This window comes from Bos indicus, chromosome 21 (assembly GCF_029378745.1).
Source record: "Bos indicus isolate NIAB-ARS_2022 breed Sahiwal x Tharparkar chromosome 21, NIAB-ARS_B.indTharparkar_mat_pri_1.0, whole genome shotgun sequence".
Lineage (NCBI taxonomy): Eukaryota > Metazoa > Chordata > Mammalia > Artiodactyla > Bovidae > Bos > Bos indicus.
This window is the reverse complement of record NC_091780.1, coordinates 57,383,485-57,402,636: the sequence shown is the minus strand read 5'-3', so window position 1 is coordinate 57,402,636 and position 19,152 is coordinate 57,383,485. Positions and strand designations below refer to the sequence as shown.

The following is a 19,152-nucleotide window of genomic DNA, read 5'->3' as shown; positions in this document are numbered from 1 at the left end:
CCTCTGAGACCGGCCTTTCAAGGTCTGTAAAATGAGACTGAGAACAGACCCCGAAAGGCCGCGATGAGGACAAAATGCCGACAGCATCTGGAGCTTCACAGTAGCTCTGTCTGTGGTCACTGCGGACACGACTAATGCTGGACAGCTCTGAGCGGCGCAGGAAATGCTCTACCCCAAAATGCTCTACCCCAGAATGGCGGCCGGGCTCTGTTCCAGCCTCAGCCACAGGCTGGCTGTGTGTCCTCAGGCAAGCCTCCCTCCCTCTCTGGGCCTCAGTTCTCTCACTAATGAGATAAGCGAAAGGATACTTACCCTCCCTCTTTCAGAGGCTTGCTGGAAGGGTGAAACATGAGCAGAGTCAGAGGGGTGTGCTTTGACAAAATGAACCCCCATTTCTAAACCAGAAGTGGGGTCACGCCCAGGGCCTGTCCAGGGTTCAGGGGTGAACACTGACCCAACCCCTGATGCTGCCCGGCTGGGGCACTGCCTGCACCCCCAGGAGGCAGGCTCTGGACATCTGCACCTTGCAGGAAGCTGCTGCGGCGTCACATTCCTCCAGCCCCTGGCGACACTGAGTCACCCTGCGACCCACCTCACAGCTGTTGTGACCGCATTTCCTCTGCGGGGTCCTGTGCACGCCCCAGCTCGGCAGTCCTGACGCTGTCTGACAGCACACCTCCTGGGCCCAGGCCCACCTCCCAAAACAAGATGGACATCCCACCCCCGCCCCCAAAATCCCACCTCCAGGGCTGTGCCCTTTTTAGGGCTTGGGTCCCCTCCCCCATCAAACTTTACAGGGTGCACGGTCCCTGATGCCTGAGCATAAGGGAAGTTAGCCGCAGTGAGTTTTCAAGAGCGGAGGAGGCCGAGGCCTCTGGCTCATTACCTTTGGGGGCCTTTGGGAGGCACTGGAGTGGGGAGAGAAGAAACACACTCCACCCCTCCCAGGTTAAAGTGTCTCCCAGCAACTCCGGGAGAAGGGGCGGCAGAGGATGAGATGGTTGGATGGCATCACCGATTCAGTGGACATGAGTCTGAGCAAACTCCAGGAGATGGTGAAGGACAGGGAAGCCTGGAGTGCTGCAGTCCATGGGGTTGCAAAGAGTTGGACACAACTGAGCGACGGAACAACAATAACAGCGACTCTGAGGGCGGAGGTTACAGGGTGTGACTTTGTCAGTGGATGACAAGGGAGAGACTGGAAGGCGGCCCCAGGCCCCCATCTCTGCACCTCTGAGTTTCTTCACCTGGTCCATCATATATGGCCAACTTGGGGAGGGGGCTAGGAGGTCACCCCCTCTGTGGGGGTTCAGCAGGCCTGGGGAGGGTCCAGCAGCACCCCCCCGTCCAGGACCAGGCACACCTGGATCTAGGACACGCAGCAGGTCCTGGAATCTTGGGATGCAACACAGGGATACAGGGAATTCAGGGGCAAAGGCCAAGGCTCTGGACTCGGGTAAACCTGAATTCAGGTTCAGAGTCTGCCACGGAGCGCCGAGGGCTTCCACTGAGTCACTTGCTGAGCCTCAGTTTCCCTGCCTGTAAATTGGGCGCTGCAACCCCAGCCTCACGGGGCTGTGACGATTAGCTGAGAAACAGCACTTAGCAAAGGGGCCTGGGGAATTTCCTGGAAGTCCGATGGTTAGGGCTCCATGCTTCCACTGCAGGAGGTGCAGGTTTGATCCCTGGTCAGAGAAGTAAGATCCCACATGCCCTGCGGTGTAGCCAAAAAAAAACAAAAACAAACAAGCAAAGGGGCTTCACATAACTGCTGTAACTATTAATGGCACCCCACTCCAGTACTCTTGCCTGGAAAATCCCATGGATGGAGGAGCCTGCTAGGCTGCAGTCCATGGGGTCGCTAAGAGTCAGACACAACTGAGCGACTTCACTTTCATTTTTCGCTTTCATGCATTGGAGAAGGAGATGGCAACCCACTCCAGTGTTCTTGCCTGGAGAATCCCAGGGACGGGGGAGCCTGGTGGGCTACCGTCTATGGGGTCGCACAGAGTCAGACACGACTGAAGCGACTTAGCAGCAGCAGCATGAATACCACAGGTCCCCGATTTTTATGCCTCGATCAAAACTCTGCTCCTTAGAAGGACGCTTCTGTGAGAATCACAGAATGTGACATATTAGCACTGACTGCTCCCCTCTTTGAAAACTGTTCTTTCCAAGCCTTGAATTTCACTGGAGGGAGAGAGGACCAAGGCCCGGGGACAGAGGGATGGTGCCTACCCTCCAGGACTCATGCATTTTAAAGACAGACCATGCACAAGTCGGGCACTTCTTAATCCGGAGGAATGAACTGCTGATAGAGACATTCAGACAGTGCAGTGGAGAGACTGGGACTGACTTATCTACCCGATGCACACACAGTCCACTCTCAGCATCTGTGGTCGGTACATTCCACAAAGTTCTCCACAGACACTGAGTTAGTGGAAACAGAACCACTGCTTCTGGGGAAAACACAGGGGTAGGTTCCCATGAACCGCTGGTCACAACATTTCCATCCCCCGATCAGGACACATCTTGTTTTATGTGTGTTTCTATTCAAAGATACCTTATTTAATACGTATCATTGATTCATTAACCTTGAACTCACGGCCAACAGCCTAACTCGTGCCTGAGCGAAGCTCTCCTAACACCCCTATTTTCTCCACGGGGCCCGTCTCAGCTTTCTCGCCCTCAGGAACCCTAGACAGCAGAGAAGCACTGTACTTGGGGGACATTTTAAACAGCGAAACCATCAACCCAAAGCAGGAGAACTCGAAAAACATAACAGACCACGACGAGGACGGAATCAAGAAGGCACCTTGTTCTCAGATGAGAACGTGCATGTCAGAATATTCAGATTTTTCATCACTCTGCACAGGGCTGTAAACAACTTCCAAAGCACTATGATTTGGGGGTTATGAATAAGCCTCAGCAAGCAGGCCGATTTGCAAATGCAGAATCTGTGAGTAATGAGGATAGGGTGCAAACGTCCCTTCGTTAGGCTGGCCCCCACTGTGGCCCACCTGGCCATGAACCCTGCTCACAACCCAGAATCTGTCAGAGCCTGGGAGCGAGCTGCTGTGTCATCTGAACTGGGACCCAGCATACCTCTTGCCCTGGAGCCCAGGCCAGGGCCCCACCTGGCATCCACCCTATAGCTGCTGAGGCTTCCCCAGCTGCCACCATGGGCAGTTCCTGTTAGGAGCAGAGAACAGATTTGGAGGGGAAAAGGGGAAGACGGTATTTGTAGGAGCTGCAGGGGAGCCTCTGGCAGTCCCCAAACCTGTGTCCTGAGAGCCTCTCACCAGCCTCCCCCGACAGTATTGTAAGCAGGACCCACAGCCAAGTCTTCATGAAATACCTACTGTGGGAGGCTGTTGGGCTACATGCTGCTTTGCACAGAGCCTGGCACACAGTGGGGGCTCTGTGCCTCCACATTGCATGAATGCAGGAAGCAATGGTCAAAGAGGGCAAGGAGCCAGCTCAAGATCTCACAGCAAGACAGGACAGACCTGGGGACAAGTGGAGTGCACAAGAGGGTAGGCACTGAGGCCTTTCCAAAGACCACGGGACATGGTTCACATTTCTTGAACACCTACTACGTGTCAAACTCGGTCCAAGCTCCTTACATGCATTAACTCATGTAATACAACAGCAGCTCTAAGAGTATGGAACTATTAGTACCCCATTTTACAGATGAGGAAACTGAGGCGGAGAACAGAATGGGAACCTTGACGGTTTGCTCCATGGCCTAACCGCTAAGCTGTACTCCTCCCCTCTCAACGTTCTCATATCCAGACAGCCACGGTGGGACAGAACAGGCATCTTCTCCTGGGCAGGTGCAGTGCGGGCTGGCAGGAGGTAATAAAGGTAGCCTCCTTGCCTCATGATGCATACCCAACCCACCACCAGGTTCCATCCTAGATACACTCTGGGGGCGCCCTGTCTCCCCATCCCCACTGCCAAGACCCTGGTCCAGGCCTCCATCTCTGCTCACCCCGACCCCAACAGTAGCTTCTGCCCCACGTGCTTCTCCCCCAAACCCCATGCCCTTCTTCACACAGCAGCCCAGTGCAAGCAATCCATGTGACTCCTGCACAAAACCTGTGCCTTATGCACAAATGTTTGCAGCAGCTTTATTCGCAATTGCCCCAGACTGGAAACAACCCAAATGCGGCACAGTGGGTGATAAACAAACTGTGATACATGCAGACAATGAAATACACTCAGCAATAAAAAGAAAGTAATACTGAGACACACAACACAGATGGGTCTCCAATGCCTTCAGCCAGAAGAAGCCAGACTCAAAGGCAGCATGCGTGTGAAGTTCTCGAAACATCAAAACTCATGGATGGAGATGAGTGATGATGCCAGGGTTTGGGCGGGAGAGGGACTGGCTACAAAGGGCACAGGGGAACTTTGGAAGGTGATGGAACTGCTCTATATCTTGATTGCAGTAGTGGTTACCTGACAGTCAATGTTTACCAGAATGTATTGAAAAGTTCACAGAAGATGCTTACTCCATATAAATGCTACCTTGTTATAGGTCGAACTGTATCCCTAGAAAGACATGTTGAAGTCCTAACCTCCAGCACCTCAGGACCTCAGAATGTGACCTTATTTGGAAATAGGGTCATTGCCAACGTTATAAGTTAAGATGTGCGTGCTAGGTCACTTCAGTCGTGTCTGACTCTTTTTGACCCCATGGACTGTGTCCCGCCAAGCTCCTCTGTCCATGGGTTCTCCAGGCAAGAATACTGGAGTGGGTTGCCATGCCCTCCTCCAGGGGATCTTCCTGACCCAGGGATCAAACCTGCGTCTCTTATGGTGTCCTGCACTGGCAGATGGGTTCTTTACCATTAGTGCCACGTGGGAAGCTCCAATGTAAGTTAAGATGAGGTCATTTTAGAATGGGGGCAGGAGGGACCCTAAGTTGATATGACTGGTGTCCTTATAAGAAGAGGATTGACAAGAAGACACACAGGGAGGACATGGCCCAGTGACCAGGCAGAGACTGGAGTGATGCAACTGCAAGTGAAGTGACCCCAAGGACCGCCAGGGCCACCAGAAGCTAAGAAGAGGCAGGAAGATTCCACCCAGAGTCTCAGAGGGAGCACAGCCTTGCCGTCACCTTGATCAGAACACCAGCCTTCAGAATGGCGAGAACAAACTCTGATTGTTGTAAGCCACCCAGTTTGTGCTGCTTTATCACAGCCGCCCTAGGAAACCAATACACAGCCCAACTTTAAAAATGGGGGGACGAGACTGTCTCAGTCTCCAGGGTCTACAGGTTCCAGCCTAAGAGCCTCAGGTGTCTTGTCCCCTCTTCCCGCACAGGTCACCTCTGGTCCATGCACAGCACAAACACCAGGCACACTGGGCCGTGGACCTACAACCAGGCCATGCTGGTTACCCCATCCCCCGTGGCTACCTGGGAAACTCCCAGATGTCACTCAGCTCAGCTCAGCTCTCGCCTCCCCGGCAAAGCTCCCCCAGATGTGCTCTAGTCTGTGTGGGACACCCCTGAGCCAGCCGGGGACCCCAGCAGTCCAGGGGACCATCCTGCATCGTTCAGGCATTGCATTGCCTGCCGCTCCTGCAGCCCCACAAGACTGGGGATTCTGGGACAAGGGTGAGTTGTCCGGTAACTGCTGGACCAATGCTGTGCAAGCTAGACAGGGGCTCCAGGACTCGGCTGGGTGGGGGTCTAAGGGCTGGGGAGGAGCTGGGGCTTTGGCAAATACCCACACTGTGCCCGCTTGGCCCTGGCCCTGCAGAGTGGAGCCAGGGCCAGGCCAGGCATGGCTCAGGTTTCTCCTGCCACAGCCTCTACCCTCAGGGCCTCCCACCCAGAGCTGAGCTCAAAGGCCTGCCCAGTTACGCTCCTCACTCTGCTGCTCAGGCTTGCATAGCCCACAGCCTCCTCTGCAAGCTCCTGGCAGGCCCCTTCCCATCTCCCAGAGGCCTGGTCTGATCTATCCTGGTCAATCCCTCCCCACCTCTCTCCTGGGCATTAACCTGCCATATATTCATTCAACAAAGCCTTGTGTGGGACACTCCTCTCCAGCCCTTACTCTTGCTTAGCTTGAGCGTTCTCTGAGTCAAGCACTCTATGCTCAGGACAGTGTGGATCTGGCAACCACACCTGTCAGGAGGAGTCACTCTCTCTGCCCTGAGAGCTTACAGTCTAGCAGAGCCACAGAGACAGAATACACCGTGACAGCGTGAGAAGTGAGGCTCGGACAGGGCTGATGGGTCTTCGCTGACCGGCGTCCTGGTACCTTTGTGTAAATTAGGAAAAGATGCTTCTTGCTTCCCATGGATGCAGACAACCCCTCCTCCACCCCACACACACACCTGACATCACACAGGGCTTGGCAAGAGAGTGAAACATCAGGGGCCCCTTGCTCCTCTCTCAGCAGGTGCCTTTGTGCAGTGAGCAACTTGCACAATTGTACGCAACAGCCCTAGAGGCTAGAGAGCCTGGAAGGCTTTTGCAGGAGGCTGGAGGTGGGGTGTGTATGCTTAGTCCCTGAGGCAGGAAAGAGCTCAGCACTACCCAGAGGCTGGAGGGAGAGGCAGCCAGTGACGCCGATGTGACTGTCCCCCCACCTCTAGGGCCTCACGTGAAGGAGCAGCCTAGGCGCCTGCACAAAGCCGTGGAAACAGCCTGGGTCCAGCTGTGAGAATCTGGGGCAACCACATCCCCTCTCTGAGCCTTATCTGTGAGCAGGGGCTGGATTATGGGGTCACCAGACCCACACTGAGCTCTGATGCCTGACAATGATAGGGCCAAGGATGGGGGCTACTTTGGCTCGTGGAAAGAAGCCACCTGCCTGCCTTTCAAACTACCTCAAAGGCAATTGCCTAGCCTTTCAAGACGGCCCACTCTGCTCAATCCCAGGATAATACCTGTGGCCTCTTAGACCAAGGCCCTCGAGGCCTCCCCATACCTGGGGGTAGATGGACAGCATGATCCTGGGCTGTGGGAGGGCAGCTCAGAGCAGGGTCTTACAGGCTCCAAATGGGTCTTTGCTACCCCTAAAAAGGGAAGGCCAGCCCTGGCCATCTCAGGGCAAACCTTTCCCAAGGCTGAGCAGAGAAGTGAGGTGACCACCCAAGACCTCTAGTGGCCAGCGGTCAGCACAAACCCAGCCTGGCACCTGTAAGTGCTCAATAAAGAAGCAATGAAAGAATGAATGAATGGTGGCAGCCATCAAGGATACAAGCAAGCACTGTTCGGAGCAGGCCCCCAGCCTTTCTTGTGCTGGTTTGGTCGGAGAACCAATCTCAGAACGTCGGCACAGGCAGGAAGTTTCTCCATCTAAAGCGCAGATGAAGGGGGCTTCCCTGGTGGTCCAGTGGCTAAGACTCTGGGCTCCCAATGATGCAGGGGCCCCAGAGGTCGGTCCCTGGTCAGGGAACTAGATCCCACATGCCTCAACTAGAGATCCTGCATGCCGCAACAAAGACCAAAGATCTGTGAGCTGCAACTAAGACCCAACACAGCCAATAAATACATATTTTTTAAAAGCCAACGTATTTGGGAAAAAGTAAAGTACAGATGAGGAAACTGAGGCTGAGGGAAGAGACATGGCTGCCTTGCTCAGCAGTATTTAGCCTTGTCAAAGTGTGAAGTTTGAGAGTCAGAACTTAAACCAGAATAACTAGTCTGAAGCTTCTGGTGAAATCTAAAACTCACAAACACCCAATAGGAAAAACAAGTTTGTAATGTAGTCCTTGAAATAAGAGTCTTAGTCTATGCAAAACATCTGTCCCCTCTGCCCCTTTTCCTCCTTCTCACCTCCACTAGGAAATAAAGGCTTGCATGTAGCCCTGAAAAGCAGCTTTAGCGTTTCTGGCATATACTCTGGTTCCATGTGGCAAGGGATAAATTTTTGTGTGTGTCAGGATTAACTTTGTCTGTGATAGAAAATTTTAAACAACAGTGATTTAAGTAAGGTAGATATGTATTCCTCTCTCATACACAAATCTGAGTAAGTAATACAGGGCTGGGATGACACACCAACATGTCTGAGAGCCTTACTATACTTATATATTATATTGTTGCTCTACTCTGCATAACTTCCATTCTCAAATTCACCCCAGAGTGCAAGATGGGTGCTTCAAGTCCAGCCATTATGTCTATATTCCAGCCAAGAGGAAAGAGGAAAAGAGAAGGGCATGAGCCTTCCCTTTAAGGACATCACCAAGCAAACCTTATTCCCCATATATTTTTCTGTCCAAACCCAATCTCATAGCCACATCTAGCTGAAAGGAAATTGGGATGTGTCTACCTAAAAATTTACACCCAACTAAAATTCAGGGGGCCAATCAACAGGCTCTGCTTCACCCCTGAACTCAAATACTCCAAGATGATGGCAGATGACAATGAAATGGTCCCCAAACCCTAGACCCATAAAAGTTTTCAGGAGTTTCATTTAAAACAGAGGGAACTTTAAAAAAAAGTTGACATATGTCTATACCTACTCCAACCATTAATATGATCATAATATGATGAGGTCATCAAAGATGATAGTTAGACAATATACCTCCACATACAGCATGCAGAAACACATACAGGAAATAACACTCAGTAAACAAAGAGGAACACAAACTAACAAATACACAGTGCTCAAAACAATGGACCAGAGATGCACATGAAAGAAACATGCAGCTGGACTAGGGTAGCCTCAAAAAATGACGTGCTTGATGCTTTACATTTTACTATTTTTTATGTCTATGTGTGAACTTCTTCAGATATAAAATATTGTTTTGAAAATCAACAGCATGCGTATGCACACGGGCTCACTCACACACACACACACACACACACACACCATACACAGACAGGCAGCAGCCCTTACCTGGTCTCACAGCCCAAATAACTAAGAACATCCTCTCATGTAACAACCCTGTGAGGCAGGGATCATCGCTCTGCTTGGAGAGGAGGAAGAGGAAGGTGTCCTGGCAGGGACTTGCCCGGGGTTGCCCAGCTCTAAGAGGCAGAGCAGACCTGTGGTCAAATTCAGCTCCTCCACCTGTAGCCAAATGACCCCGACTCCTTTTCCAGACCCATCGCACAAAGAACCCTTCTTCCCTGTCCCCAAACGAGGCTCTTCAGAGCTCCCACACACAGCCTGTCCTTTCTACTTTCCCTCTTGGTGCTTTTCTCCTAAGATACCCTTTCCGATTTCAGTTAAAATCCCACTCATCCAGGGCTTCCCTGGTGGCTTGGTGGTAAAGAAATCTGCCTGCCAGTGCCGGAGACACGGGTTCGATCCCTGGTCCGGGAGGATCCTACATGCGGTGGAGCAGCTACGCCCGTGCACACAACTACCGAGCCTGTGCTCTAGAGCCGGGGAGCTGCGGCCACCAGTTCACATGCCGAAGAGCCCGTGCTCTGCATCGAGGAGCAGCCCCAGCTCATCACAGCGGGAGAAAGCCTGCACAAAGCAACCAAGACCCAGCACAGCTGAAAATGAATAGACAAATAAATAATTTTTTAAAAATTCCTATTTATCCTTCAAGACCTAATCCAGATGCCACCTCTGCCAGGGAGTCCTTCCTGCTCACCACAGCCAAGTGTAACAGAGCCTCAGCACCTTTGTACACAGTGCCCTACAATTAAGTGCATATTTCGCTTACTTTCCCAAGTAGATGAACTGAAAACTCCTAGATGTCCAACCAATATTTGCTGAATGGATGGGTATGGGGGGGGAACAGATGGTGGGATAAAGGGATGGAGAGATGGAGAGCTGGCTGCATGGATGGATGGGTGAGAATGGCTGAGATTTCACTGGTTTCCCCGATAGTTTCATTGGGGAAAAAAAAACCTGAATATATCTTAGACAGTTGCTCTGTCAAAATGACATGAACAGAAAAAAGCAAGCATAACAAATGCTGTCATCAGGTGCCACTGGTAGAGAGCTAAGTCTTTGCTTTGAACCGCAACGCGTGCGTTCTAAGCTGCATCAGTTGTCTGACTCTTGGTGACTCTATGCACTGTAGCCCACCAGGACGCCAGGCTCCTCTGTCCCTGGGGATTCTCCAGGCAAGAATACTGGAGCAGGTTGCCAGGCCCTCCTCCAGGGGCTCTTCCTGACCCAGGGATCAAACCGGCATCGCTTATGTCTCCTGCTTTGGTGGGTTCTTTACCGCTAGCACCACCTAGGAAGCCCTTGAACTGCAGCATCCCCAGGGAAATGTACAGTATCCATCTCTGTCACTGATTGAGATTAAGGGGGCTGGGGCTACGGTGGGTGGGGAAAGAAATCCCCAGTGTATTCCTTCTTGAGCGCTTTCTCCTTTAGCCAGAGATCATCAGATTGTGAATTTCATATGCAAAGTCCTTTACTTCCTTGGTCCCTGGAGGTGGGTGAAGATGCACATTTATTAACCCAGGGAACAACCCAGCCCTGGGAAAATCTGTGCAGGAGGGGAATGTATCTCTGCTACCCCTGGGGTCTCCTCTTCTTCTTCTGGGCTGTCCCTCTCCATCCCCCTTACTTCTCTTTCTGCCTTGAGGAAACAGGCCCTTTCATCAGCCCTGACACCTCGTATTGAATGTTGTTAGTCAAGGAGTTGGGATGGGGTCTGGCATTTGAAGTCCCATGTCTTAACTAGGGAATAAAAACTTCTTGGCTTTGATAAAGATCCCAGAGTCAGTGATGAAATGGGGGCCACGTTCATGGAGGTAAGTGTCCCCTAGGAGAGCCCCTCTAGGGCAGCCTCTCACCGCTCCCAGCTCCCTCTCCTGGAATCCTGAGCCTCCCAGGGCTCCAGGCTGGCGGGTGGAACCAGGTTCTAGGGGAATGTATGCTGCCTGGCTCCAGGTAGGGGAGGCAGGGGGCCTAGACCTCGGGCGGGCGCCATTTCCCCATAGGATGTGGCCTGAGCGAGCGCTGGTGCCGCGCACAGAAGGCAGCAACAGGCCTTGACCACAACCGCTCCAGAGGCCGTTTCTTCTAAAAGGGAACCGACATTTCACAGCAGGCTGGGTGGGTCTTCAAACATTTACAGACTGAGCTAGGGGCACCCCCAGGAGCTACGGGCAAGATGGGGTAAGGGACCCTGCCTTCACTCTCAGAGCTCCTGATCACCAGGGCTGTTCTGGTCTCGGGACCAGCGTGCGGCTGCTTGGGGGGCCTCACTGGCAGGTGAGGAGAGACAGAGGCAGAGGTCATGCCGGCGGTTTCCAGATCCTTCTATTCAAGGCCTGAGGCTGACGGCCACACGGGTATGGGGTCAGTATGGCCCTCCCACTGCCCTGTAGACATCCCAGCTAAGGGAAGGCCTCCTCTGTACCCATCCACCTCCTTTCTTCTAAGGTTGCCCTGGCAGGAGGCAAAGGGCTGGTTTCACCGTATAACTGTGCGTGTATGTGTGTGTGTGCGTGTGTTTGTGTGTGTGTGTGTGTGTCCTTGGGCCCCCCTCCCTCCTGCACACGGACGGCCTGGCTCTGTCGGGGCAACAGTGGGGATGCTGTGAGGAGTTTGGGCCTGCCTATCAGGGACCCCATTCCCTCAGCTGAAGGGCCTGTCCAGCCCCCCGTCCTGAGCCCTTCCTCAGACCATGCCCCTCTCAAACCCTGTCAGGAGCAGCCTTCCCAGCCAGGAACCCCGTGACAACAGGCCGCCTGCCACCTCGTCCGCACCCCCACGGTTCCACACCAGCGGGCCAGAGCAGGGCCCACTCGTGCACATCCACTCACACTCAGAGAAGCCCCTCCAAGGAGCCTTCCCAACTCACCGACCAGGCGGCCAGTGCTACCAGGAAGCCAGGGGCCTCTCCCCAAAGCGGGCTCCCCAAACCAGTACACTTCTTTTTTTTCAAAATGAGTTTTTCAAAAATCACCCCACACCAGTGAAAAGACACTTTCTTCCAGGCACTTGATCAGGGTGATGACCCAGAAGTCTCCTTTCTGGGTCTTTGTTTCTTATGAAAGTATGTTCCAGAGGAAACATCAGAGGAAGGAAGAGCTGTCTCATCTCCAACTGGCACTCCTATATCACTCCAGGATACCAGCTTCTGCTGCCTGTTGGCCAGTAATTCAGGGAATCACTGAGTCAGATAGAGCAGGGTCTTAGAGATTACTGAGTTCATTTTTCAGGTAGAGAAACTGAGGCCCAGGGAGAGTAAGGGACTTACTCCCTAGAAAAAACCCCAAACCCCAGAGCAGCGTGGGACCCTAGGATATCCTCCAGCCCTACTGATGTTCTTAGCATGCAGGTCCTGAAGCATCTTCAAAATCAGCAAAGAGCCATATCACCAGGCCGACCTTCTGGAGAGGGGGTGAAGGGGGAACAAAATGGATAAATTCCACTGAAGCAGCTCAAGCAGTGTTTCTCAGACTTTCCTCCAGCAACTTCTTCTTTTGACAAAAAGACATTAAAAACTAACAACTACCATCAATGTGCCCGATCATTTCATAAAAGAAAGGAGGCTTAATACAGCAAGAAGACCTAATCTCAGAATAAGAACAGTGCTGCCCTGGAAAAGATAATTTGGCAACCCTGACTGATAGACATACACACGTGCACACACACACACACACACACATCATTTTCCCAGCTTCTCAGTGGACCACAAGCCTTCCTGACCAGCCAGGGTCCCCCCAGATCCTGTACACCCAGCTGACCTCATTCTTTCAGCCAAGATGTATGTCTATTTGTGATCCAGAGCTGGCCTGGGTCTTTTCTGGGTTGCCTCCCCCATAACTGGGCTCTTTCTAGGCACACAGGTGCCCCGAACCCCTAGAGTATCCTGGGCAAAGAATGGGGCCTGGTGAGCAGTCCTCTTCATACTCCTGCCAACCTCTCCCTGGCCAAAGCTGGCCTTCCCTGCTCCCTTCAACTCCACTGCCTGATAACTTGGGGGGCAGATTCCTTCCCTCCCAGGCCCACTCTACACTTCCCACCTCAAAGTCTTGGCTCGGGCACTTCTCTCCCCTGAACCTGCCCCCCACCCCCTCCCCGGCTGCCCACCCACTTCCGCTTATGTGTCACTGCCTGGATGACACAACCGAGGGACGACTCTCAGGACAGAATCTCGCCGTGACAGATGGAATCTGTGAGCGGGTCTGAAGGACGGTGTTTGTGGTTGTCTGGGACCTGTTCTTCCCTTCCCTCTGCTCTGGCCCATGGCTGGGAGGCCAACTGTGTTTGCCGCAGGCCAGCCCAGATGCCTGTCTGTAAAAGGGAGCTCCTGGGAGACCCGAGGGGGGCCGGGGGTGGGTGCTCCCTTCAAATACCAAGCCCATTCCTGGTTGGTTTCTGACTTGATTTCCTGATCTCTTGGATTAAAATGCAGGTGATCTCGTTGTATTTTAACACTTGCTGCCTGAGTAAAGATGACAAAATAGGGACCCGGGCCCAGGATAAGGCCCGTCAAGTGGGAGGGATAATGGGAAGGGGGCCAGGAGTAAACATGCTGAGACTCTCCCATCCTGAGCGGCCCCTGCACCCCTACTCCCTGCCCTCCTATGTGCTTCCCAGGGGTGTCTTTCCACTTCCCAGGGGTGCACTGGGGTTTCTCAGGGCCTGAAGTGAAGGAAGGTACCTTTTGCTTAAGCTGGTGAGGTATCATTTGCTTCCTGTGGGTCAGTCTTTTTTAGGGTCTGGAAGGGGGTGGGCATCCCAGCTAAGGGCCAGCCAGGACCATCTGGGAGCATCAGCCCCTGACAGCAAAGAAACCGGGGTCAGCGAGCTGAGCGGTAGCTAGGACCCTGAATTCATCACTGGACGCTGTTCTGGGTGGGCCTCACCCAGGAAAAGCCCCACCTTAGCGCTGGAAGTGGTTGAGGGGCTCCTTGAGGCGTTTGGCAGGACCCCTACAATGGATCAGGCATGAGGGAGACAGCCAGGGCTCTCTCAAGCCTGGGGCCTTGCCCTGGCAACCCCTTGCAGGCCCAAGGCTCAGGAGTCCCGCGTTCTGGGCCCAGCTCCCCTGATCTTGGGTTAAGTCACTTCCTCTTTCTGGGTCTCCGTTTCCTTGTCATACGAGGGGACTGGATGAGGTCTGTGATGGCCATGTTTTTTCCAAGAGTGGGCTCTTTTTTCAAATAAAATCTTAAACAGATCCTTAATTTATCAAACACGAGAAAGCGTATGGGCTCTGAGCACACACATCCCCAGTGACCCCGCCACTGTCCGGTGTCTGGTCGCCTGACAGTCACAGCTTCAGCAGCCTCACCTCACCTCCAACCCACCAGCGAAGCCTGGGGCTCCAGCTTCTCATGTCTCCACTGCCCACTGCCCCGGCTCCAGCCCTCTCTCTCAGCCACCACAGGGGCCCCCCTGCTTCTGCCCCTATTCCCCCCACAATCTGTCCTCAATACAATCCAAATACAAGTCAGGTAACCCCTCTGCGAACCCCACCCATGGCCCCTCTCACCTAGAGCACCCTCCAAAGCCTGTACCCCACCGGCTAGCCTTTTTCTGTCCTCTTCCCTACTCCACTCCAGCCTCCCTGGCCTCCCCGTGTCAGACACACCAACCACCACCCCCACCCCCCACCCCTCAGGGGCTTGACTCACTCTCCCCACTTCCTTCAGATCTCAGCTAAACAGGGTTTTCTTGGAGCAGCCTTCCCTAACCACCTGCTCCAGAACAGCTCCCCTGGGCTCCCATACCCCTAACCCTAACTTTCTGTCTTTCCTGCTGGGAAGGTCAGCTGCAAGCCGGCAGGGGCTCGGTTTAAGGCTGGGCCCCTCCTCCATCTAATGCAGACACTACTTGTGGAATGAACACTGAATGAATAGAGGAAGAGAAGTGTCTGCATCCAGAGTACTGGGCAGCCTGTCTGCATTTTCCTTCTCCCCAGCTGGTGTTTCCAATAAGAAGCAGACGGAGCTTGCTTGCCAAAATCCTCATACTCCTGTTCCAGGGGGCTGACATCCAAGCCACCCGCTCCAAGCCCCTGGGTGTGGGGTGGGAAGCATTCCCCTAGCTGTCTGGACATCCATCTCCTGCCAGCGAGGAGGAGGGGGCTTTGGGAGCCGGGTGGAAAGCTGAGCTCAGCTAAAGACTTGGAAGCCAGCCCTGAGTGGTCGGCAGGCTCTGGGGGTGGCCTGGGGGTAAGGGGTCAAAAATGATTGCCCCTCATCATCTTTGGGTACTGTAACACGGGTAGATGTGCAGCTCAGGGGCTGACAGAGGATGCCCGGGTGAGACTGAGAACTGCCATCTAGTATTTGAGTGAAGAAGGTTTGGGTCCCTCTGAACAGGGTTTCTAATGGTACAAGTTAGAAGAAGGCAGATTTTCTCTGATATCTATTGGAAAGACTACCACAGTGGTGGTAAGTTCCCCATCACTGGAGGTATGCAAGCACCTTTCAGGAATATTGTCAATGGGATTCCTGTACTGGGGGCAAGGTTAAATGAGATACTATCTCAGAACTCTTCCAACTCCAAAGATCCTCTTAAATAAAGCAACTTTTTTTTTTTTTTAGCAACAAACCAATATTCAATTACTATTTATGATGGATGGGCCCCACACAGTTTAAAGTAAGCTTGCACTGGTGTGTTAATCCTTGGTTGCCTGTGGATAGCTACTTAAATAGCTCATAACAATCCTCATAACAATCTTAAGAAGCAGGTGTTATTATTACCCCCATTTTACTGATGAGGCCAAGGCCATCCCATCCTAGTTAAGCAATCGGCAAACAGAGGTTATCAACAAATGATAATAGCCATAATAATAATAACTATTAAAAGTTTGCCCTCCGCCCCAGGTGCAAAACTTCTTATGCATTATCTCATTTAATCCTCAAAACAACTCTGAAGGGTAGTTATTATTACTTATCTTCATTTTCTAGGTAAGTAATGAGGCACAGAGAGGTTAAGTATTAATAACTGACCCAGTAATAAACAGAGAAAGGCAAGAGGAAGTGGGTAAGGAGAGGTCAACCTGGGACAATTATAGGAAGTCACAGAGTTCGGGACCCTGGCCCCTCACCTCGCCTTCCTCCCTGGGAATCTCCTCCTAGGTCCACCCATCAGTACTGGATGTGGTAGATATTTGGTTCTGGGGGGGCGCCCTCCCCAACAAAATTTCCAGTTCCTCCAGCGGATGACAATTGTCTTTCCACTTCCAAGGGAAAGGATCCAGGCTAGGACGGAAATGGGGGAGGGGGAGGGCGGAGGCATTCGGACCTAGTGCTCTCCGGTTCCTCTGAGACACCCCTCCCACTAGCCTAGGGCCAGTTACCTCCAGCTGCTCCCCAATTCGGGGCTGCCCGAGAACAGCCCGTCGCTTGGTTTTACCACTGGGGAAAACTGAGGCCCGCGGAGCTGAGGTCACAGAGCTAGGCCAGGCAGCAACTGGGTGCCCATCACAGAAGTCGCTCGAGCCTGGCTTCCCCCAGGGCGCCCACCATCCTTCATCCCCAGAAAGGTTCTAAGAGGTTTGCCCAGTAATTTGCCTCTGAACAGGAACCTCTTCAACCCACTGAAGCTTTCCCTGGGCGCCTGCTGGGCTGGGCTGATCGAAAGAATCTACTTCAGAGGGCAGCCCTAAGCAATGTCCAGAAGTCCGAGGGTGCGAGTTGGGGTGGGGGACAAGAAACCAGACGCTGGAGACCCCTCCCGAAAGCCGGTTCCCAAACCGGTTTGGCTTCATGCATTCCAAGCAGCGCCTCCTCCCTCCCGTAGGGGATTCCTAAGGCCACGCGCAGTTCGTGCGCCCTGGACCCTCCCCAAGCCCCAGGCTTCGCAAAGGCCGGTCCGAAGGTCACTGTCCGGGAATCCAAAAGAGGGGTGGGGGAGGGGATCCCGGTGGGTCCCCGGTCTTGGCGGGCGGGTGGGCTATTAGGCCGCGGGCGTGTCCAAACTTACGGGGACCCGGGTCCTCGGCCCCACGCGCGGCCGAGCGCCAGCACCCGAGGACGCGCGCGGGACACAGGCGAAGCGGCGGGCGCGAGAGACTGGAGGGGCCCGGCCCGCGGTGATCGCATCTGAAGTTCAGGCGAGACCAGAACACGGGGAGGGGGCCGCGATCACACAGCCCCTCCGCTTCGGCTCTGACAGATAGAGACGACCCTCAGATACCCACCAACCTAGCCCCGGACGTGCCGGCCGGTTTTCCGGCGAGCAACATCTGGGTTTAAAAGTTTCGCCAAGTCTTGGGTCCTGAAGAGGCACCAGGGCCGCCCCCTTCCGCGCAGTACCGGGGGGACCGGCCCGAGCCGTGGCCAGGGGTTCGGTCTCAGTCCAACACCCCGAAGTCCCGCGGCCGCGCTACTCCGGAGCTCCGAGCGCTCTCGGGGGCGGGAGGGACGCGGAACGAGAGGGGCCCGGGGACACCGAGGGAGAAGGGGGCGCCGCGGCTCCGCACTTACCCCACGGGGTCCGCGCGCTCGGGCGCCCCGGCTCGTCGGATCATGCCGCCGGCAGCTCCGGGACCGTGAAGGCAGGGGCTCAGGCGCCGGGCGGCGCGGGCCGCGGGGGCCCGGGCGCCCGCATGCCCCTGCCGCTGCTGCCCTGGGGAAGGGCCCGGGCGGGCACCGCCGCCAGCCCCGCGCCGAGTCGGAAAGCCACCGCCGCAGCCGCCGCCGCGCTCTGGGGCCCTCGCTCCCTCCACTTCCTGTATCGGAGCGAGCGGGGCTTTCAGGAAGAGGTTGGCCTTGGTGGTCAAGGGTTTTTTTTTTTGTCAAAAGCCTTTCGGCAGCGGCTCGCGGCCCGGAGCCCCCCACCCCCACCCCCGGGGGCCCTCGGAAGACCCCGCAGCCGCGCCCCCTGGGCTGGGCCGGGCCTTGTGGCGGGCGGCGTCGGGTCGGAGCGCCCAGCCGCGGGGTGCTGCCTGCGCCGCTCCGGCGGCTCCCGGAGACCGGGGAGAAAAACTTGGAGAAAAGTTTGCAGCTTGGTGGACAGTCCCGTGGGACGCAAGGCGCTTCCGCTCCGGACCGGCAGGTGGGGAAGCCGAGAGCTCTACGCAGAGCACTCTCGCGCTTTACCTCCTGCCCGAAGCAGGCTCAAAATGCCGTAGCACAGCTCCAGACCAGAGGCAGGGCGCCTCCTCCACGTCTCTGACAGGTGGCCACGCTGCCTTCTCTTGAATACCTCCACTGACGGTGGACTCACTACCTCACAAGGTAGTCTGTTCCTCCATCAAGCCAGGCATCTAATTCACCTATTCTAGGTACCACGCCTAGATCAGAGCAGAGGGAGAAAGCCAGTCAGTTTACACAAATACAACTACAGCTACTCTAGTGGGACCAGGAGGCCTCTCTTCTAAAGGCCTGGGCACTCAAAAATGCCCCCTGAGCCCGGGCTGCCCTCAGAATATCTCACAGCGACTGGTCAGCACTACAGAGTGACCTACAGAGCGACCTCAGTCTAATGCAGGGTTCCTCAGCCTCTGCACAATTGATATTTGGGGCCAGATAATGCTTGGTTGTTGGAGCCGTCTTGTGTCTTGTAGGACGGCCTCTGCCCACTCTGCCTGTAGCATCACCGTCTCCTTGTAATAACCCCAAAATGTCTCCAGACATTGTCAAATATCCCCCCGGTGGCCACAATCATCCCAATTGAGACCCTCTGGTCTAACATCTTTATTTCACAGATAAGGAAACTAAGACAAAGGAGGTGACTTGCCTGAGGCACATGGCAAGGTAAGGTGCCATAGGACTGAGGCCCAGGGCTCTGGTGAAAGCATTTGGAGGCGAGGCCTCTTTGCCCTCCCTACCCCTGCTTGCTCATCTGTAGAAGTGATATGTATAAACGGGAGGGGGTGAGGGTGGCACTCCAGGGTGTCATTGTTATTAGTCCTCTGCTGTTGCTAAAACAAGCCTGTAGGCCACTCCCAGGGCTCCCTGGGCCCCAGGGTCCATCCAACTCTCACACCTAGTATAGTCTTCCAGGTCCTTCTAGGCTGATCTGGATCGCGAGTAACCACACTCTTCCGTGGCCTCCACAAATAAAGGTTTCCTTCAGCACCCTGGTGGGCTTCCCTGGTGACTCAGATGGTAGAGAATCTCCCTCCAAGGCAGGAGACCTGAGTTTGATCCCTGGATTGGAAAGATACCCAGGAGAAGGAAATGGCAGCGCACTCCAGTATTCTTGCCTGGGAAATCCCATGGACAGAGGAGCCTGGCGGGCTACAGTCCATGAGGTCGCAAAAAGTTGGACGTGACAGCGACTTGTACTCACTCTGCTC

The 19,152-nt window shown here is 54.3% G+C and overlaps 1 protein-coding gene across 2 annotated transcripts in view; it reads right to left on the bottom strand.

Annotated features, from left to right (window-relative positions):
• RIN3 (Ras and Rab interactor 3) overlaps positions 1-17,515 on the bottom strand; it is a 136,033-nt gene extending 118,518 nt beyond the window's left edge. Inside the window, exon 1 of one of the 2 annotated variants that reach the window (XM_070775576.1) lies at positions 17,336-17,515. In XM_070775576.1, coding sequence (XP_070631677.1) covers positions 17,336-17,379 — 44 coding nt within the window. In that variant the 5' untranslated portion in view covers positions 17,380-17,515. Of the gene's footprint in view, positions 1-312; positions 694-17,335 lie in introns of those variants that run through there. The other variant, XM_070775577.1, reaches the window with a different exon arrangement.
• Between the last annotated feature and the right edge of the window lie 1,637 nt (positions 17,516-19,152).